The sequence below is a fragment of the Clupea harengus genome, chromosome 25 (genome assembly GCF_900700415.2).
Source record: "Clupea harengus chromosome 25, Ch_v2.0.2, whole genome shotgun sequence".
Lineage (NCBI taxonomy): Eukaryota > Metazoa > Chordata > Actinopteri > Clupeiformes > Clupeidae > Clupea > Clupea harengus.
In genome coordinates this window covers 7,818,455-7,840,767 of record NC_045176.1, presented here as the reverse complement: position 1 = coordinate 7,840,767, position 22,313 = coordinate 7,818,455, and the positions used below count along the sequence as shown (strand labels likewise).

Below are 22,313 nucleotides of genomic sequence, written 5' to 3'. Positions count from 1 at the left end.
CCTTACAGACAAGTTCACATGGAGAAAATCAACAGTTCTGGCTAATACAACACGCTACTAATTGTTCTTTTCCACAGATTTGGATTTTCAGGATTAAAAAGAAAAGTCAGACAAAAAGTCAGACAAAAGTCTTGCTGATCAGGTAAAACATCTCTCAACAGTCTATATGCACATTTTATATTTAGATATATATCTATATATAGATGTAGATATCAATAAAGATGTATTTATATAATAAAATATGTTTTCTGAAGGCAGATTTGACCAAATACAAGTGGATTATGGACCCTACATCCACAACAGTCCATCGGGGGGGGGGGGGGGGGATGGGGGAGAAGCACTAAGTGCCATTGAGTTATGATTGAAGTGCAAAAGAACATGCACAATGTGATCTTTTCACCATTAAACATGACTGCTTGGAATTCTTATTAAAATTAGGAAGAAGGAAAAGATGAATTTGCCAAGCAGAATTGGCTAACATAAAATGGTTTATATGGGTGAACAAAAATCAACTTGACAATGGAGAGGTTTTGGTCCTATGTGTATATAATATGGTCCTTGAGGAATATATTACATTAAGTAAGATTTCCAATGTGCACTTCAACCAAGCACTGTGGGCTTATACTAAAAAGAAGAATGTCTCTGTCTAACTATATACACTAAAAAGGGGACCTTGGGGGACACTGCATGCAATAAAGGATGCTTTTTGGTTTGTTCGAAAACCTTTTTTGTTAAGCTGCATGATTTTTTGTTTCTTAAGCTTTCAAATAGGCTTATCTACACGGATTTGATAAGCTTTGCATAGATACTACAAAAAGATCACAAAACACATAAAACATAATAAATTACTCCAAATGCCACAAATACAGTATGCAATATTTAATTTCCCACAACTAAACATGTAAAAATATGGAAATGATTATCCTGCAAGAGTAATAACCCTCCCCATCACTCTCTATCCATATTACAACAGACACAGTTTTTTTCAGTATTAGATTTTCCATCTTTAAGTATATGTAAACATGAACAAATATACTTTTTAAAAAATATAAATGTATGACACACATTAGAGACCTTTCAAACACAGACAATATCACAAAATATAGCGGGAACAACTGCATCTTGCTGAAATAAGGCAGAGTATGGTAATCACAGTGACAAAGTGAAAAAGATTTCCTTTTGTGTATTTTCCATAGATATCAATCAAGAGAATATGCTATTCTCTGTGAACTCCTTTGAGGACTTCATGCCACTCTAACATTCAGTTGTCCTTGATGATAAAGGGGTTGCACTTCTTGTGTCTTACTACTGACAGTTGTGACAGTTCGTAATCTCTTTTGTTTTGACAAAACATGTTTGTGGACTGGAACGAGAATTTTCATGATGAACACAGTTGCAACCTCCCCCCCCCCCCCCCCCCCCCCGATGACCCATCAGACATTGTGTAAATTGAACGTTAATACGGTCGATTAGAAACAATTTTCCTAAATGAGCAGATGCATGTATTTAGATCTTCGTACAAACACTTTACAATGTTTCACCTACAGCACAGCGAGGCCAGGTTTCCACTAAAGCATATACATCGACTACAACAATGAAATGCCAAGTCATTATACTGTTACCAACATAGCATGAAGGATCTTTCTACTATGACATTCCGGCAACAAGTACCGACAGATCAAAGAATACTTCGATTATTGAAAGAATACACCTGCACACAAACAGAAACATGGGAAGGGTTAGTACTCCTTAAGCAGTGATGCTGCCACATAAGTCGTATTTTCAAATAATAAAAAAAACAAGTATAAAAATGTAGAAAGCTAAAACAAAAACACATTGTCAAAAAACGTACATTTCTGCCATTAGACGGTCAGCAAACGAGCAAAACGAAACACGAAGCACCAGCCCAAAAAAAAGACACTATAACGTAATAATATGAAACAGGTCTTTTCTGTGACAAAAAAAAAAAAAAAAACTGAAATGAGGCATTACCATGTAGTGTTTTTCCACCTTTAAGATGCACAAAAAACAAACCTCATTTAGGGGAGTGTGAATATTCAAAAGACCAAAATCTCAAATCCAACAGCTCTGCCCTACTACCTCTGCAGCCAACCATTTCGAAGGCCAACCATCTCTGCGACAACAGACTCCCAGTGCACATTTACTACGTATCATCAGGGACAGGAGGAGGGCAGAGGAGGCTGCTGTAATTGACTAAGCCAAGAAGATTTTTGTATTCCTGTCCCACACCTGCAAAATGGACCCCTGACCAACCCTTCAATCCCATCCGAAAAGCACACACTTAGCTACAACCTGTCCAGCCGAAAAGCATCCTCGGTGGCTGGATCAGTGAGCACCATATCTGGGTCGTTGAGCATGTGCAAGCCATCCAGCGTGAGAGGGTCTATCTTGAGCTCATCTAAGGGGAACTGAGAGTCTGCGTCGAAGCTGTCGTCGCACGTTAGGGAGTTTTCCAGCTCCTTGGACAGAGCCTCACCTGTCAATGAAGACATGGAGATGTCACCTGCAAACAGCAGAGGTACATAGGGGAATATTAACTACACTAAAACATCTGGCAACCCAAAAATCAAAACAAATATTATTCCCATCATCGTCATTACTTTATCATTTCATCATCATTGCAGTGTGTTGTGGGAAATGCCAGGGAGGGAATTACCTGTAAGGATAATGTTGGGAATGCTGCCATGGCTGCTGTAGCCCAGGTGCTGGGAGTCCTGCAGGCTGCCGTGGCTTCCCGAGAGGCCCAGGAGGGCAGCCTGGGAGCTGCTGAGAGTGGAGCCTGGTCCGTACAAACCACTGGAGCTCAGCGAGCTGTCCATCATGTTGAACTGCTCCAACTGGGAATGAAGCAAGAGCCGCATCACGTGTCACTGCACCGCACTGTAGGAGTACCCATTGCAACACATCCTAGAGGAGCTCTGCCTTTTCATCTGGGTAATGCAGCCAGTAGAAATAACTCTCCTGCCTTTGTTCCATGGTACTTCTTAAATAAGAGAACGTATACAAAAGCCTTGACCAAATATGATTGTGACACACTACACACACAATAGCGCCAGGGCTATCTCCGTGCCAACCAGGGCTAATAGCCTGGAGCCTCAAGCCACAAGAATAAAAAACATTTGCTCTCCTACTCCGTAGTATTGCCCTAAAACCCACCCAAATTATGTTGTCATATCCCACCCCTTTTACAAACAAGAATTAATTCAAGATAGGCCGCTTTACAGAGACATTTTAAACTGCTAGTGTTTTGTCAAGTGCCACCGAGCAAATGGTTAGATAGATGCACAGCAACACTTTAATAAAGTGTAACAATACATAACGTTAACAGACATCAGACTCTTATTGCTTAAAACTGTACTGGAATAGAAGTTTATTTAGCCATCCACAACACAGGTAGCATGAAGACGCAGCTGTAACAGTAGCAACAGTAGCCAGGGTTATTAACGTAAACTAAAACTAAGATGAAAACTAATGGTTTTGAGACATTTTCATGAAATAAAATAACTGACCTGAAGACAGTGTAGTGTAAAAAAGTAAAGTTAACTAAGAATGATTGCTAAAAAACGAATGAAAAAAAAAAGAAAAGAAAAAAAAAAGAATTGTCATTGTCATTTCAAGACGGTGAAAGGCGTATCCATCCAAGGCATGGACGGATTATGAAACCATGGGCCCCTGGGCCTGGACACGTTTGAAAACAGAAAACTATATTAACCTTGGTGCAGTGAGTAAACCTCACTCCTTAACACCATAAGAGACGTGCTAACCTCCTTACTAGCACCGCCCTTGTCTGAGGTTGTGAGTTGAGTCCAGTGTATATCCACACAAACCAGTACTGTTCTGCAACCCCTGGATATGGGCCCTCAGCAAGGGCCTCTCTTTAAAGAACACCATGGGTTAGCATAGCATGCTAATGCTAATCATTCCTTGCAATAGATTAGCTTTAACCATCATACAATCTGAATTTCATGTTACACATCCATACATATTGTGGTCATTTGAGCCAGCTGTGTTTAGTATTGAAATGTGTTTAAATTATATCCATGAGTGCACAATAGTTCTACACTGTTTCTATAATCTACCTGCTTCATGTTTGTAACATCATCAGGTTTTTGTTTGGTCATTTCTAACCATACATTTTAATTGATAGCCTTAGTACCCTGACAGTTATGTTACTTCAAACTTCTCAGCGTTCATGCCAATCAATTGAATCATTAAGCCTATCAAAAGTATTACAATCATGTTGGTTGTTCTCCCCGACTTGATCAAGCTACCATTGCACTTTTTTTATCAGCCCAAATATGAATCTATGATTTTGCGTGCTGACCAGCTCCAACGATTCTCCATTTTTAGTTATATGTTAAGCATATATCATATACATATCTTGTTGTTTTGCTGCCAACCCTCTCTTACCTGGCTCTTCTAACCCCACCTTTCACCATTACACCATACAAGTTGGCTACAGTAAATGGCAGCCCAAAAGCCCCATGCTGCTGGCCCTGGGGAAGCTCTGAGGAAGCCCTGAGGAGGCCCTGATGAGGCCCTGAGGAAGCCCTGATGAGGCCCTGAAGAGGCCCTGATGAGGCCCTGATGAGGCCCTGAAGAGGCCCTGATGAAGCTCTATCAAGCCCCAGAAGTGACAATGGAAACGCAACTAGCCTTGGCACACTCCAGCTCTATTTGGCCCGATAGTTGAAACGCAGCTCAGCAAATCTTCCAGTGGAGAGGAGGAAAGAAGAGGTTTAGCCTGACCCCTAAAGATATCTCATATCACAACACTCAGAGACTAGAGCAGACCAGAATACCACAACAAAATGTGTCTGAAGATAAAACAATGGCATTGGCATCAGCTTGCAGGTTGCATGAGTGTTACAACAAAAATCCAGTTTGAATGTTTCTCAACTGACCTGCTGAGAGAGAGCGCTTGTCTGCCTGGAGGCCATCTGCTGGTCGTAGAAGGAATCGCCAAAGACACTTCCCAGGATGGAGGAGTGCTACAACAAAAACATGATCATCACGAGACTTGCCAGCAAACGTTCCAAATTATGGTATGAAAAGGGAACCCCATTCACAAAAGGGAAGACACGGGGTGAGATGAGCGATGATTTCCAAATCACTGTACAATGATTCACTGCTGGCAAACACAGAAATATTTGGTGAAACATGTCTCCACATGGGTCCACAGCTCAAAACATTCACGATCACCTTTTACAGAAGCAACACATAAATAAACAAACACAGATCTGATTCAGGCAAATAACAGTGGAATCTTTTAGTGCATCATCAAAAGAGGAAGTGGAAAAGAACACTCTGGTGTGCGCCTTCACAATAGCTTTGGTTACACAATGAGGGTAAGCATACTACATATTATACTGTTCCTGTAATAAATACTCCTAAAGATGTCCTACAGTGCTATCTGCCACAGGCTGCTCTGGAGTTGGACTGTGGAGTATATCCCTATAAAGGAAAGACAACAATGTATGTCCCAGAGATTTAAGGAGGCAGATGAAATTATTTCAATATCACAAACTAAGCACAGAATCAAACGTAGTTCTCAAAAAAGGCATTGTTAGCACATCTGTATGTCACATACATTTGCTTGGCAGTGTTATGGTCTGAGTACTTGTAGTATAGCGTAGCTACGTCGGTTATCGGCCAGTTTGTTAAAAAGTTTAATAATAGATTAACATGACAACGCGAACGTAGCCAATAACACACGCATGCCGCTGTGACCGTTACGGTTACGATATATTATATCTATGGGCCTTACTCTCAGTGCAACAGCAGGTATGGCATTATGGTTTGGTCCAGGGTACTTTGTATGCATCTAAAAGTTACTCAAATTTGCCATATTTGTGCCTTAACCAGAATCTCAACATGAACTATTCTGGACTACCTTCCGGAGTAAGTATGGGCTGAGTTTGGTTCTTGAGTTTGGTTGGACTTCTTAGGCAAACTCACCAAGATCGTCAAACAGAAAAGGCACAAAATGGCATAGACCGTAGCACACTGCCATATAACTCATGACTTGAAGCAGGAAGAATGTATTTCACAATTAAATGCACTAGTATATTAAACAAATGGTCTGAAGAAAGCCACTGCATGAGAGCTCACAGAGGACCATGGGCAGTCAAGTAAAAAACTAAGCAGCATAACTCAGTTAACTAAAAAAAAAAATCTATTTGTATCACTTTTATAAATATATTTTATTCAAATACTTGGTGAACACTATGTCTGTCTTAAATATGGATGCCAACCCCAGACAGGATCCCTTCACAAAACACTGCCAGGAACCAGTACACTACAAAGGGACACAGACAGCGAAGAAGTCAGACGCGATCAGTCAGACGCAGAGACATGATGGGGAGATTTGACACAGAGCAGCTGGACAGAGAGCAGCCAAGCCCGGCTCGGCACAAAACAACGGAGCACAATGAGGCTGGGGGTGGAGGTGGAGCCGCCCTTACTTGAGGCGAGGCCCCAGGAGAGAAGCCTTGGTTGGAGATGGGGGAGGTTGGCGACTGATTGGACGAAGAACCCATCCTACTGCGGTACTGATGGAGGGTGGAAGCCTATACGGGATAATATGACAGTTAGACTGACGGAGCCCCACAAGGCGGAGCCTGTGAGGTCACTCGAGGGTCACGTGGCACGTCCTCCTGACATATGCATTTTTGTGCTCCTTCTCCTCCTCCTCATCATCATCTTCCTCATCATCTTCCTCCTCATCATCCTCCTTGCTATGGTAACAGTGCAGTAAGATATACACCAGTGGCGCCACGGAACAAAGCACACTAACCTGACCTGCACCGCATTCGATATCCAGCCTCCATAGTTCACAATTAACGTTTAAGACCATTGCTTGAAATGATAACAAAAATCACCGTTTGTAAGGCATGAAGGACTTATTCCAAGGGAATAACTTCATCCAAGGGATTTTGTTTGAACTTCCATTTTTGAAAGATCTAAAGAAAAAGAATACTTATTTTCTCTCTGTGATCAGTAGGCGCTTCAGTGGTAATTATCTATACTAAACTCATTTGAAGTTTAGACACATCTGCACTGTGAATCAATTTATTCTCACAGCAAAATCATACATTTAGCTTTAGGATGTCACACACCCTTTGACACAATCACTCGCAATACACTCACACCTAAATAGAATCAAAGCAGTTCAGGAATAAGTTCTGTCATATGGGGCACTGAAATGGAAGACATCTTGGAGGAGAGAAGTAGTTAATCGCAAGCAACACAGGCTGAAACAAAAAATGTTTAATGTTTGCGAACTCACTGAACTGAGGTCCACGCCACCAGAGGGCGATGTCTGGCCTAAGGTTTGCTGTGTTAGGGTGGCGTTTACAGAGAGAGGTGGTAGTTGGACCAGCCTGGTCAGCCCTGCATTCTGCTGCTGCTGCTGCTGCTGCTGCTGCTGCTGGCCACTCACCAGCTGTATCTGCGACTGGTTGAAGAACGTGTACTGGGCCAGGTGCTGTTCCAGCATCACAGCGTCTATTGTCATTGCCTGTCAGGGAAGGCAGACGACAGAGTCACAAGCACGTTCATAACTTTACCTTACATTACACTATGTGTAACATTCAGTATACATTTCAACTGTACATTACACTTTAACTGACTACCACCTCAGGTTGCTCAGACAGAAACTATTAAGAAATGATTAATGAGGGCTCCACATCTTAATAAGAAGCTTATTAATGAGGAACACCCAGAGTCATGTATGTATATAAAGCGTCTTTGAGTACCTAGAAAAGCGCTATATAAAATTAAAGTATTATTATTATTATGTGTGTGACCTGAACGAATGTGGGCGACAGTGTTGGGGAGAGCTGTTGGAGAGCCGGCTGCTGGTTGGGGTCTGTGTTCAGGATGAGGGGGACCACGCCCTCCCGCTGCCCCTGGACATTCACCGTCATGGGCTGCGAGGAGGTGACGCCTGGGGAGGGACGGAAGCAGACACGACTATTGAGGGACAGCAGCTCGTGAACAAAAAGGAGGCAGACTGGTGTCGACTGAAGCCACACACACACACACACACACACACTGACACACACACACACTGACACACTGACACACACACACACACACTGAGAAAGCGCAGCCTCAAAATCGGCATAACTCCAAACCCTGGAGCAATGTTTTTCACGCTGGGGAAGCCTGCTGCTGCTGCTGCTGCCACGTGCACTTTGCATTTAGTGCACATATGAGGACGGCTACTGTCACAGAGACGAGAATAGACCTAACTTAATGAATTGGAGCTGTCTAGAGTAGTAGTGAAAGTTAATCTGTCGAACTATGAAAAGGTCAGACATTCATTTTCCCTAAGAGCAAGATGTGCTGGTAGATGCATGCATTAGATTAAAGCAAAGCTAAGGAGATCATGTTAATGTGATTGTTTCAGAGCAGTGCAGTGTCATGCTGACCGTTAAGAGTAAGGCTATGAAGAATTCAAATGACTGCAACTTAAGAACAGTGCAGAACAGTGTATTCCTATGCTGATGTTTCTGTTTAAGGCTATTAGAAAATAAGGAGTATTTGTTATGCGCAATTTAAGCAGAGAGCCAGCTGAAACCCTTCTGTATTTGATTTCTATCTGATTAGTATTTATGTTTTTCTTACCTAAAACTAGCAATAAATAATTATAAGGACTATAAGCGCCACACTTATTGCCACTCACCACTAAAGCAAGTGCAATGATTTCCACCTGCCACGAGGGGGCGCCACAGTACGCATATTTATGATCTGGCCCATGCCAGGTAACATGTAGGTTCGAATCAAAGTTTTTGTGTCATTGAGGGCTCTGGATTCTAATGCATCCAGATTTCTGAATTTACACCTGCCGAAATGTATGAACCTCTGCTAATCTGTTTAAATCTAGGGAATACAATGTCTGAAAGAGATCAACCTTGACCCACACAACCTGTCCAAGGTGCTATCTGGGTGCTATATCCCTGCACCCATTCTTCCAAGACACTTGAAATGTGATGGGTGAAAACCTTTAGCAGCAGCAGCAGCGGTAGTGCAGCCTGGGAGAGAGAAAGAGAGGCGCTGTGAGACATGTTTGTCGTGTACCTGGGCTGGTGGAGGTAAGACCCACATTAGAGTGGGAGCCCAGGGTGAGAGAAAGAGGCGCTGTGAGACATGCGTCTCGTGTACCTGGGTTGGTGGAGGTGTGGGAGCCCAGGGTGAGATTGCCCGTGCTGCTGGAGGCACTGAGGCCAGACGCCGAGTCTTCGGGGTCCAGGGGAGTGGGCAGGGGAGAGGGAAACTGGATGTTTGTCAGGTCAGGCAATGAACCACCAGTGTTGTGTGTGGCAGGGATGAGAGAGTTGTTAATCTCTTGGTCTGGAGATGGAAATATGCTGAGAATAAAAGAAAGAAAGAAATTATTAATTGTCCCAGAAATACGTACAAACACGTATATATATATATATATATATATATATATATATATATATATATATATATATAACATATGTGTATTATTAATATTATTTTTACTATTATTTCTCATAACATCACTAGTGAAACGCCATGTGCCACGTGATTAGCTCCCCATGCTGCCTCAGTCAGTGCTCTGCTCTGGGGGAGGCCACAGCTGCTGACCCCTGAGCCTTTGATCTGCTCCATAGCCTGAGCTGCTGCAGCGCTGTGAGCACCAGCAGGAGAGCAGGTCTCTGAGAGCAGGCAGGCTGTCTGTCTGTATGAGACCCTACATGTGCTGCCTCACTCTTCACAACACACAAGACCATCATGCTAAATCACTGGCCGTTTCTTTTACCCAACATTTAATTTATATCTCATCTTACAAGTTTCACGCAGATCTCTGTATGGAATAATTTACTGTGCAGTGAATGCTTAAGTGCCAGATATATTACATCTGGCAAAAACAACAGCAAAAAACTGACGGCAGAGTTGCCGTTGGCAAGGCCATTCATTTTGACTTACTTGATCCCAGGGACTTTGCAGTGCTTCGGCCTCGAGGAAACATTCTAGGTTGCATGAAAGAACAATGAACACGTGAAACATCTCAAAACAAAAGTAAAGGTCATCTTATTTTTTTAGGCAAAATTACCTTTTTGCTATCCCATATATTGTTCTGTTCATCGTTCTCCATATCATCTTCTGTCATTTCTGTCCCTGGCACGGTCAGAAGGAGCACTGAGAGAGAAAAGTGATGGGAAGTGATGAAGGAAACACATACAGAGACACCGACAAGCTGGTCATAATTAATATCTGAAGGACTAACACATGATTATGACCATCGGTACCCCTTTGTATGGTGGATACATCTTACATAGACGAAATCAAGGTCTTTGAGACCAGAAATAAAAAGAGTCGTATTAAAAAAAAAATCCATCCATATTTTATGAACCTTGTTTTGGCTGTAAGTCTTGTGATCCTCCGGCAAACTTGTCTTGTGAAGCAGGGCTCAAAGTGCTTTGGTGCAGAGCCGAGTCTGAGTTCGTCCTTCAACAGAAGAAATGATCATGCGTGTCAGCAGAGTGGTGAGACACCCATTAGATGAATTCACTTTCTCTTGGGCTTTGATGTTTGCAAGTGAGACTGCTTCTTTTACGCATGTTCCATAACATTGCAGGCACACCATTCGAGCACTATTCATTTCAGATACAATCAGTTATGTTTTAGACATAGATTCAAGTCTTCCAGCTCTATATTCAATATGAAAAAAATTGTATATCCATATAAATATAATAATATGAACTGATAAACACAATAAAGCCATACTAATCGGGAACATCTACTAAATCCACAGGCTACAGCTGCAAGGAGTTAACAGCATTGTGGGCTGCTCAACTTCATCTTAGGCAGGTGGGAATCATGCATTATGTGATGCTGGCAAACTACCCCCTTCAGTAAACAGAGATAGTAACGGTTATGTGATATGGTATCTGATCGTTGGCTGACTCTGTGTCTTCACCTTCTCCAGCTGGTGTCTGGTGGGGGTGACAGGTAAACAGCACTATAAGGGCAGCTTCCGATGTGAGGGGTCAGGTTAAGGGAACACCAGCAAAAACGTGGATTGACAGTTTTAATGGTAATGAAAAGTAAGACAGCCTACCATTAAATAGAACACCACAATGAAAGCAAGCAAATGACGATGGCCCTATACCATTACATTCATTTTTTTTGTTTAACTTTCAAAAAGGATATCTGTCTGCCATGTTTGTCAACTGAGAGGGGTCTATGGTGTGGGGAGGTAATTCGGTTCCTGTCTCGGTAAACCCGGTCTACAAGGCCATGGTGTCTGTTAGTCCGGCTTGTATCCAATCCTGAACCTGGGAATGCCGTCTGTAAAGACCAATAAAGCATTCTAACTACACATCACATTTGCAAAATCAGCAGAATACAAAAGGTTTATTAAAAAAAAAACATGCATGATTTTAGCGTATCTATATTGAAGGAAAATCCATACATGCAGGCGATACAGAAGTAAGCAGGCAGGAAAATCTACAGTGTGCCTTTGAAAAAACCTACATGTCTAACAAAAACACTACAAGACTAAAACCTTTAATTACCACTGTGAGATCACCTGAAATGGCAGATCAACGGTGGTGTTTCCAATCTGGTTCACGTTTGGCAACGATCCTCCATAGTATTGCCCTCGATTCTGTCCAAGCTGCAAATACTGTGTTTTCTGCAACTGTAACTGCAAGGGTAAGTAAGGGTAAGAGTAAGACTAAGGGTAAATCAACCACTTCAGCACACCCCTGAGGCACGGTGCCCCTGTGCACATCTGCTCTAGGGCAAATTGTACTATTTAATAGAGGGTTTTCTCGCGTAAAATCAGAGACCACAGCACATAAAAAGTGAAATAAAAATGCATTATTTGAAGCACACACACTGAACCTGCAGATCCACGTGAGCATCGAGTCATTTTTTTAAACTCACATGCTGCTTTTTCCTTGTTTCCTTTTGTACTGCGATCAAAGTATCGGCGTCACATGACAGCTGTGTTTTTGGAGGGTGTGTTCTTCGTAGATTACATGTCATTTATTAAAGCTGTATTCTGTGATTTTTGGTGTAAGATTGCTGGAGGCTGCTGGAGATTATGGTGGCTGGATGCTAGGGTTATCAGAGCGACCACTTCATAACTGCTAGCTCTACGCTACCCCACAGCTTCACATAAGTGTGACATTATTATGAAGCTTTATTCAAGGTACAGAGTCAATTGTTCTTTGTTTAAGTAGTCTATTAATGGCCTCCTTAACGTGGCTGTAGCTTTTCTTCTGTCTAGATTTTCACAAGAAATGATGTAAGCCTACCAAAAATGAACCAGTAAAAGTTCCACAACAACAAGGTCTACATGCATGAGGAGTCTACAGACCGGCAAGATTTGGACTGTATATAACGTGTCAGAATCGCTTTACATTTTTGTAAACCAGCAGAGAGTCATGACACATGAACTACAGCAAAAAATGTATCTGTGTCATTAAAGCCACGTGTGTAGCCCTGCCAATCAAAGCACACTGATGAAGTTGTGAATGTCACACCAGAATAGAAGTGGCAATGGTCTCCACCATGCAGATTGCTACAGCTGTGTTCACAAAAAAAATCTCCACAAAATGAATCATATTTTCGTGTGTCTTCACCTTGTCAATGGAACACCTTCTAGAGACAGGAAGTGCCCACTGCCAGCCCTCTTACAGAGTCTTTCAAATGGTTTGGCTAATTTTGTACATGGAAAATTCTGAACAAAATGGTCCTCTCCTATTTTTGGGCTTGCAATCCAGTATAATAGCCAGAATAACACCTGTATTAAATCAATTAGGCCTCACCTATTTTAACTTCTAGCTAAGTGACTGTAGCATCAAAATAATATAGGCTATTTACTGCAGAAAGATATCAAAAGAAAATAAATTAACACAGAAACACATGATCATTTCAAAAGCTAGACTTGACAAAGAAACAAAGATATCGAAAGAAACAAAATTAACACAGAAACACATGATCATTTCAAAAGCTAGACTTGACAAAGAAACAAAGATATCGAAAGAAACAAAATTAACACAGAAACACATGATCATTTCAAAAGCTAGACCTGACACTCCACAAATAGTTCTGATCACAAGACTAACTACAGTCACGGCATAAATTAAAACAGTCACTATCTGAAAATGATGATGAATAATGGCTCACCCTGATGTTTCTGCACGTCATTTAGCAAATGATACTGCCATCACACAAAATGTATACATTTTGACCATTCTAAAAGGCTGCGTTAATTAAACAAGTCGGTTATGAAGTAAGATACAAGCCTCTTATGCCATTGCCACTGTTAAGTCAAGCAATTATAATTGACAAATGGAGAGTATAACTTATAGTTGCTTATTTCACCAGTCCATAAAAAAAGCATATCAGGACGGCAAGGATGTCATCAGAATATACCACAGATTTTCTATCAGCTTTTAGTGCAATGGCTGTATTATGAGAACTGGGCATGTGAGTTTTGTTTCATGAATAGTCTAAAGGTCACCATTTTCAAATTGGGCCTAATGGTGCGCAGCTCAGTTTGGTTAAATGTCTTAAGATTTTTCATGGTTAAACTCTAGGGGGGGGGGGGGGGGGAGATCCAAGTGGCAAACACAGACTATAAAAAGAAAATACTGTAAAGCAGTCTCTCACAAGTGTCTACTGTGCCTTCTGGATAACAGTGACATGTAAATACTGATCCATTTTCACTTACGAGTGACCATTGCAATGATATTCAAATAGAATAGAAGGATATATGCATATCCTTGCTGAACACTTGTCATGTGCACCCTGCTTTATTTCCATCAAAGAATCACCTTCTGAGGCCACTTGCCTACTTTTTAAAACGTGCAAACATTTAGAAAAAGTAAAATAGGTTTTCCAGTAGTGATATTATTAATCAAAAAAGCCTTAGGAATTTAAGGGAATTGAACAAATGAATTTCTTTACAAAAATAAAAAATACATAGTTGATGTTTATTGAAACATGCTATGTTATTTTATACAGCATATACACTGCAAGTGTGGCTAAAATATGTGGTGGCGTAAAGTTAGCTGATTGCTACAATTGAGGATTAGTTTTAGGCCACAAAAATTAATCTGGACACACCTTGGTTGCTGTGTGGGGAAGCTATGCCGACTCTGACCAATAATTAGACTGACATCCTTGAAAAATATTGTCACAAACTTGCCCGTTGGTTGAATTGGCAGCGATGTGCAAATATAGTGAGCTATAGCTACATGCCATGATTGTGTAGACTAGCATAGCATATAGGCTTTCCTAGATTCGTTGTTGCAGACAACAGATTATGCGGCACGCCGTAAATCCGACTGCTGTCTAGCCCATTTGCAGAATAAGAAAAAAAAAAAACACATCAAATGACGCCTGTCAATCATCCGTGCACCATCCTTAGCGAGACTGGTTTGGGATTTAGTGGCAGATCCATCACTACGTACGCATGGTGGAAATACAATCTGTGTTAACGACCCGGGATCATTTAAATACTATGCAAATGTTCTGTTCACACTGAATGTTAACATCACTACCGAGCATCCGCGATCATAAGACGGACGTTTGTTATTGTTTACCCTCGGCCAGGCTAGCTTCAGCGGCAGCCTATCGTTCATTAACTGCACAGTTGACAGCCTGCTAGCCATGGCTAACTGGCTGTCGTAAAAGAGAAATTATGCACCCTTACCCTTGCTGCCCTGGTAATACTCAGGTCTTTCATCACCTCTTCGAATGCCGCTGTTTCTTCCGCTTGCTTCTGGTTGTGTAAAGCGATTTTCTCGCTGAATTTGCGCGGATTGTTTGAGGTCGCCATATTCCACTCTTCTACTCAGCTTTCCTTCAATGACCACAGCGTGCCCACGTCCTTGCGCGTGGGCGTAGTTAACACGCACATCTGGAGAGTCCGCATTCCCCATCACTCTCACCTCAGGTTAAAACACGGGAGCTACCTTTTGTGATGCTGGCCCTGTCACTTTTGTTGAATCTTGAATTAACCTATACCTAAAGCATATCTTTCCAGTTACCATTCATTTCCAATCTAGGTTTTGTATGCTTGGGCACAGCATTCAAATAATCACAAGGATGGTCAACATTGTTGAGATAATTTCTTATCAGTCAATTTGATTTCGCAACCTCTGTGTACAACATATTATTGATTGGCCAGCAACACGAACCAGGGGCGTATGTACATAATGCACTACGTTTCTATGTGGATTTCTGAAATGCCTGACATGACGAGTACGTGGTTATCGTCACGAAATCTACCAACAGCAGCAGTTGGTTTTGATGTGACAACTTCCTACTACCGTGCCTATTCACATTGCCTACAGTAGCCTATAAGACAAAATAATGGGTAGGCTATTATCCAGTGTCAAGTCCCCTAATGTGGGTTCATCAGCTCACTCTTAATAGCTAGAAACAGCAGGGGGGGGTATATGATCAGTTTTGACTATTGTCAGAATGGCTTCCACAGTTCTGCTGGGTTTCAGAGCCCTCATCATAAAACTATATGAAAACCGTTGCTTTGTGTGTCTTTTTTTTTAAGAAATGAGGTCCCAGTTTTGTTGAGGTCATCACAACTTCACAAGACTTCCTGTGTGGGATTCTAGATGATGTGTTGAGACAGTTTCACTTTCATCATGAATATCTTATACACTTTCTTCTAAATGTACATTTTTAATGAAATGCTTGCATGATAGCTGCCAACGATTTCAAGGTATGGCCACAGTGATCAGTAAATATGTAAGTGTATTGTTCATTTGGCTGGAATCCACTACACACATATTTTTTTTTTATAAATATATATAAAAGGGAACTTGAGAGCTGTTTGCATAATTGGGGACATTTCCGCAAATGTTTCCCCCCCTCCTCTACCCTCAAAGTCTCTCACAGTCCCTTAATATCTCACAAGGATTCCACATGCATGCCTGATATGGTAAGTGGCAAATGTACCTTTTTGCTTACTTTTAGTACTTTTTAGTAGTGTAAACTGTCTCACAGAATGTTAGAGAGAGCCTTGTCTTAAATATACTTGATGTGATAAATCGTGTAATTTAAAAACTCACATAAGGTCATATCAGTACAGAAGGCATTTTCAAATTAAACTTGTTTTGTGAGACTGGAAGTAAGTGTTTCCCCCTACCCCACGTACAGATGATGGCCTCAAATGACACATCGAACAATTCTACAAATCTTTATCCCAATGGATCCCAGTCGAGTGGCCTTGCTGTGGGATTGCCATTGTTTTTTGTGGTATCGGCAGTCGTCATAGGAAGCATGGCTTATTTCTACTTTCGGCAAAGGAAATCGAAACGTGAAACCCTGGAGGGTCGACACTCTAAACCTGCGGGATCCCAGAACCCTGGATTGATTGGAAGCTCTCGTCAGATCTCAGAAAGCCCAGTATATGAAAACTTTAGTAAGAGGCCTTCAGATATCATTGCAACAGATCAACACAGCAACATGGACTTGGCTTCACACAGGTAAAAAGAGTTTTGTTTTGCTATATCACCATGACAAATCATGCTGTACATACTTTCGTTTCACAGTTATAATCAACACGTTTTTATTGTAGCAATGACACGGCAATGATTTGATGACTGCTTTCATTTTGTGATGCAATATAAGAGCTTATTTTAAAGTTTAATTATGTCTTATCTATGTTGCCACATGTGGAATGCCCAGTACACTCATCTGGGGTTTGCCCACATTCCCCATATTCAGTTGGCATGTATTTAGTGAATGACCACATGACTGACGGATCTGCCAATGTTGCATTATAAGGGTTGTGATCGGAAGACCCTGAGTAACCCATGCTGACTATCCCCTTTCTCCCAGCAGCCCTGCTGAACCTTGTGACCTTTACGTGCAGTGTGATCCAGAACATGACGCAATCTATAGCAACGATCCCTCCTTCAGTTACTGCGGTCAGCCAGACAACACAGAGGAAGATGTTTACATTGTGCCACATGGTTGAAAAATGGCTATTCAAGGGTTATTTTTCAGAGAGATATCAAAATGTTTTCTTCCCTCCTATTCCTTTTACTCTCATTCTTTTTTCTCAATCCTGTGTTTCCTTTCCTCCTTGAGTGGTAGTTCTGAAAGCAAGAGAGAAATCTTTTTTGTACCACAATATATTTTCATATAGGTGAAGGAATGTATTTTTTTTTTATTATTTGGGTCTGTTAAAAATAGCTGAAGAGATGAATTTCACTTCTTCTTTCCTGAAGGAGGTGAAACCATGTTCTTTGGCATCCTTATGAAACTTAACAGAGACAGCTCATAATACCACTGCAGCTTCTTTTCAGAGGCTGAACTCATCCAAAATCTCCACAAAATGTAAAACAAGTGACAATCTATTCACAACTATCAAAATGTGCTGTGGGTAAAAAAACATTTTACCCTTTTTCCAAAGCCATCTTTTGTACCTGATAACTCGTTCATGTTGGCTCTCTCCCACTTAAACCTATTTAAAACAGATTAATATTGCTTGATGATTTGACCTTAACATCCAATTGTATACTTTGGGTGGTAACGGGGCCTTTCAAAGCTGAAGATTAAGGGCATTTCCATCGTCACTACGATCTGGTGACACAGAGGATGTACATTTGTGTATACCCAAGTGAGGTTAGGGAGGTGCCGGACATAACTGTACTTTCATGAGGATGGCTGAATTTCTTATTTGTATGTGCCAACATATTGATTGATTGTTTCCTGGACTCTGCAAATTTGTCACACCCTTTGTCGTATCTGCCAAGAGTTATGATATGTTTTTGAGTGTTCAGTTTTGTCTGTGAACTTTATTCTTGCCCACAGGTGAAGATCCTGCTAGTCACTAGATACCATTCCAGCTTTATAGGGTTTGTGTCATGCCTGCCTTTTATAGCAATAACATAGTTCACTATAGTGCCTGTTAAGAATACTAGGAACTATGAATTCAAAGTTGGCATTCTAGGACATTGAAATTGTTAGTTAGTTGAGTGCCCTGCAGGCCGTTCATCTTCTAGTCAAGGCCAGAGTATTAATTGTTTCAAGGCTGCTGTATTGAGACAGAGACTCTCATATCTATTGTATCTTTAGGTAGTGCGTGGCGGTACACCCTGACCTTGAAATACCTTATCAGAGTATATGGTTTATTGCTCAAAAGGGAAAAAACTGACCCAACCTGACATTTTTGGGAGGTCTGTAAAGTTATGAAATGACTACAATATGCATTAAATGTGTCAAGGTTGAATCTCTAAGATTTTTAAGGAACCGAACCGAAATTTGAATTCTGTTGTGAATTTGAGCCAAGTTCTTTATTGTAATTGTAGTTAATTCATCCACATGTTTCATTTCAGTATGTCCTCTTTGAAATATGATATCGTAATTTATGGCAATTTGCAGTCCAGGACTGTGAAATATATATTTGACTAAGTTCTGTCATGTCCCACGAGGGTAACTAAAGAAAAATGTGTGCAGCGTTGTTAGTTGTCATTTGAAAAGGCCTTTACATTTATGTCATTAAGCACATGTTAATACGCATGTAAGACAAGAACATATTGCAAAATGTTATTTTTTATTAAAGCAGACTATATACAATGTCATTTTAATATACACATTATAATTTTGAAATGACAAGGGACAAACAATACCTTAGTTACCCTAAAGTTTGTAAATATAAATTATATGTTCTTTTGTAACAGAGTTAACACAGCAAATATTACAGGAAATAGGTTAATGCAATAAATTAACAATAAATAATTCATATCTATCCTTTAAAGATGTTTGAACATCAATGGCTTATAGCAGTTTGCAAGTATGTTGACAATGATATTTTACCATATCAACTATAACAACACAAAATAAAAAAAATGGAATGTTACCAAACTGGTTACATTGTTTTTTCTTCATCTATTGTTAAAAAAAAAGAAAGCCACCCATTTAAGGGGTTAAACTGCTATAATAAATACTAATTTTTTTCTCTCAGTCTTGTTCAGTCAAAGTGGGTCAGGCACAGTGGCATTTGCTAACGATCAAATCATTGAAGGGTGAGAGCTTCAGCTTTCCTCGACTGTCATAGTGCATGAGGATCATAGGTTCATAGGCTGCCGGCACACAGCAAGGCCGGGGTGTGGCCCCTTTGGTCATGTGATGCATGCGTGACTTCACCTGCGTGTGCATGCTAGCCGGCTTGTAGTTGTGGGGGCAGGAGCCATCACAGAAGTACATGTTGTAACTGCTGGGTGCCACAACCCAGTCAGACCAGCCTATCTCTTTGAAAGACACATTCAACGACTTTCGGCAGCACTTGTTTCCTTCTTCGCAGCCTTCTTCCTTCGTGGACCGGACCTGCCTTGGTTTTCCCTCTCCATCGTGTGATATTATGTCCAGCTCTAAGGTTATCTTAGGGATAGTCTGATCTGTCCTCTCTCCCATGCTAAAACCGACATCAATGGTTAAAGTGCTATTACCAGACCTCACCCTCCATTTCTCAACCGCAGCTCTTATGTCCAGTGTCACATTTTTGCTGGAAAATCGCCTTTTTATAACAAATTTTTCCACGTGGTGGAGCAGTATGTTTCCTCCTCGAGATTCATATATGTCGATCTGAATCTTCTGATTGGTGCGTGAGCCACCAGGGTCAGCGCTGTGAAGCTTCAGTTGGGCCTGAACCAGTGCCTGCTCTGGTCCCATAGAGGAGGCTCTGTGGAATTCTGCCCTGTACCAGTGAGCCGTGGGATGTATGTGATGTTCACTCTTCTGCACACTTACTGGCACCACTGGAAGAAAACAGAAAGTTTTGAAATGAATTTGGCATTTTTATGTTTCAAGTAATTAAGTAATGATCCCTCACATGGCCATTCCTTGAAAATTGTCAGAAAATACTGCAAATCCACAGTCTATGGCCCTGAATTTGAAAGAATAATGTACCAGCTTGTAAGAAAATAAATAAATAACCCATCAAGGTGAGTTTCCCAATTAGTAATATTCATGTTACATGTGCACATAACTACACTGAGGATTTTTCAATTATTTGATTTAGATAGTTTACATGTGATGCACAGGATATTATACCAATTATTAAACCTTGAAAAAAAAATCATGGAATCACACACAAAAAAAAACCAGAGAACAGTAAACGAGACTCAGAACAGATCCTACCGACACTACTTCACTGGCAAATAAAGCTTACCAGAGACGGGAAGGATGGTCACTGAGACTCTCTGTGTGCCCTGCGTGAGTTTCTCCTCTTGAGTGGAGTTGCCCCTGAGCTGCTGCAGCATCTTTCTGTACTGCTGAGACATCCTGTCCAGCTCCTGCTCAGACTTTCTGGCCATGAGCTCTGGCGGCCGGTCCATTCCCAGGTAGCTAAGGATACTGGCCTTCAGAGCATCTAGCCGCAGGGCCCTGTGTGTGTCTCCAAGCTGCCTGTGGGCCCCGCACTCAACCAGGCCAAAACAGAGAGTGAGGGTTCCAAGGGATAACAGGATGTACTGGGTTGCTGAGCTGAGCATGGCAGGGTTGTCGCGTGTGGCTCTCTCTGTGTGTGTGCTGGGAGTATAAATGAAATTCCACGCATGCTTTTTCATTTATAGGTGCTGGACACACCCCTTTTGACTGTTGTTTTTTTTCACCTGCTTACCAAACCACAGTGGCCACAAGGTGTTTGCTCTCCTGAATGAATCTATTCTGGGCTCGTTTCCTAACTAGAATACTAACATCTTCATGCCCAGAGGTCAGTAAGTAGCAGGCAGGCACCTGTGTGTAAACACTGACCAGCTATCACACCAAGGATGGGGTCCAGGGTCAGCACACACATACCGTATGAGATTGAAAAATGTATAGTATAAATACAATCTGACCATACTTTTTCTAATAGTACTGTAGCATTATTATAACATGTAAAGCTGACTTTTGAATAATTGTATCTAGTTGCTGTTCTCATTCTTCCTTTTATGTAAGTATGGTGCAATATTACAGGAATTTGGTGTCTCCACCCATACAATTGCAATCTTTGACATCACTCCTGGAGTGGTGCTGGTGATTCACTCGGGTTTTCCTAACCTTCAGTAGACTGATAAAAAAGCAGACCTTCACCTTGACTGGAAAAATACCATAAAAAGCTAGTCCATTGGTTTCCCTTGACAATGTTAATTGTATCCACTATGTATGAAATACCAAACCCCTTATAAAAGAGATCAACAGAGACCATTACAGAGACAAATACAATTCCCATTATCACCACTAAGACCAATAGAATTTTCCTGATAGTTTCTATTGCTTGTAGCAGGGCTATTAATTACTGCCCCTTACAAATATTAAAGATATTTCCCTAACTTGATCTCAGCCTCATTATAACACCTAAGTATAGGGAAAACCCTGTCCCTTCCCATATCATTGTTCAAAGACAATCCTGGAAGGCCTGTATATAATTGTCAGTACAAGTATGAGTCATCAAATAATGACCACGAGAATCCTAAGTGAGAGTGTGTCAAAGGTACAGTGTGATGATTCACTTCAAGCCTGAATGTGACCTTTTGTTTTTCACTATTATGACAGGACATACTGAGTAAACTGGCTTTGTCAGAATGACAATTTAAAGCCTCAAGCTAACTTTGAAAAAAATTATCACATGACAAAAGATAAAGTGCTAACCACACCCATGAGGAATTCTTTTGGGGTGCAAACAAAGCCTGCAGTCAGTGTCACACTCTTGTACAACTTTCCTAACACATACTGATGGAGATAATTTGCAAACACTGTTAATTACTTAAGAATGTATGAATCATGTGCTTATGAAATGGCTTTTCTGTGTGTGTGTGTAACTAAGATTATTAGGTGCCACTTAGTCTGCATATGTACAAGAGCATGTTTAGACCAGAAGTGATAAGAAGGGTCGAACTGTGCTTCTTCCAAGCTTGCAAAACTTCCATCCTTGCCTCGGACGTGAGAAATCCACCACGTGATTATCCCTGCTGAACGCTCAACTTCTGTCTATATAAACCTTGTGCGATGTGTTTATCATTGCTTCACTTTCAGCCTTGTGCTGGGAGTGAGCCCGATTGCAATTGTTGTCTGTCTAATAAATATACTTATATGCAGCTCCGGAGTCCTGAGGTAACTAGGGTGAATTTTCACCTATCACATACCTCAACACATGTCTTTGCCATTTGTGGCATTCATTGCTCCAAATTACATTAATCATATGTATGCTTGCCGACAGGAAATATTACTGGTGTTTCCCCTATCCTATTTTTCTAAGCTTTATACAGCCATGTTCAATGGCTAAACTG

The 22,313-nt window shown here is 41.1% G+C and overlaps 2 protein-coding genes across 4 annotated transcripts; both read right to left on the bottom strand.

The window, feature by feature from the left end:
- Window positions 1-1,340: 1,340 nt before the first annotated feature.
- Window positions 1,341-14,965, bottom strand: crtc1a (CREB regulated transcription coactivator 1a). Of its 3 annotated transcripts, none has more exons than XM_031563081.2 (14): window positions 14,726-14,965; window positions 11,588-11,704; window positions 11,209-11,346; window positions 10,976-11,037; window positions 10,409-10,503; window positions 10,109-10,194; window positions 9,982-10,025; window positions 9,190-9,395; window positions 7,830-7,969; window positions 7,310-7,540; window positions 6,486-6,590; window positions 4,926-5,012; window positions 2,678-2,858; window positions 1,341-2,524 (listed from the first exon to the last, which is right to left on the bottom strand). In XM_031563081.2, exons 1-14 carry the CDS (start codon window positions 14,849-14,851, stop codon window positions 2,307-2,309), a joined length of 1,836 nt encoding a protein of 611 aa, XP_031418941.1. In that variant the 5' UTR covers window positions 14,852-14,965; the 3' UTR covers window positions 1,341-2,306. The 3 variants fall into 3 exon arrangements, with proteins under 3 accessions (XP_031418941.1, XP_031418942.1, XP_031418943.1); XM_031563082.2 differs by having other exon boundaries at window positions 1,341-2,497; XM_031563083.2 differs by lacking the exon at window positions 6,486-6,590 and having other exon boundaries at window positions 14,726-14,963.
- A 3,929-nt stretch (window positions 14,966-18,894) lies between these two features.
- Window positions 18,895-20,645, bottom strand: LOC105900456 (inhibin beta C chain). The gene is made up of 2 exons (XM_031562797.2): window positions 20,213-20,645; window positions 18,895-19,817 (listed from the first exon to the last, which is right to left on the bottom strand). The coding sequence occupies exons 1-2, from the start codon at window positions 20,607-20,609 to the stop codon at window positions 19,027-19,029; spliced, it is 1,188 nt and encodes a 395-aa protein (XP_031418657.2). The 5' UTR covers window positions 20,610-20,645; the 3' UTR covers window positions 18,895-19,026.
- Between the last annotated feature and the right edge of the window lie 1,668 nt (window positions 20,646-22,313).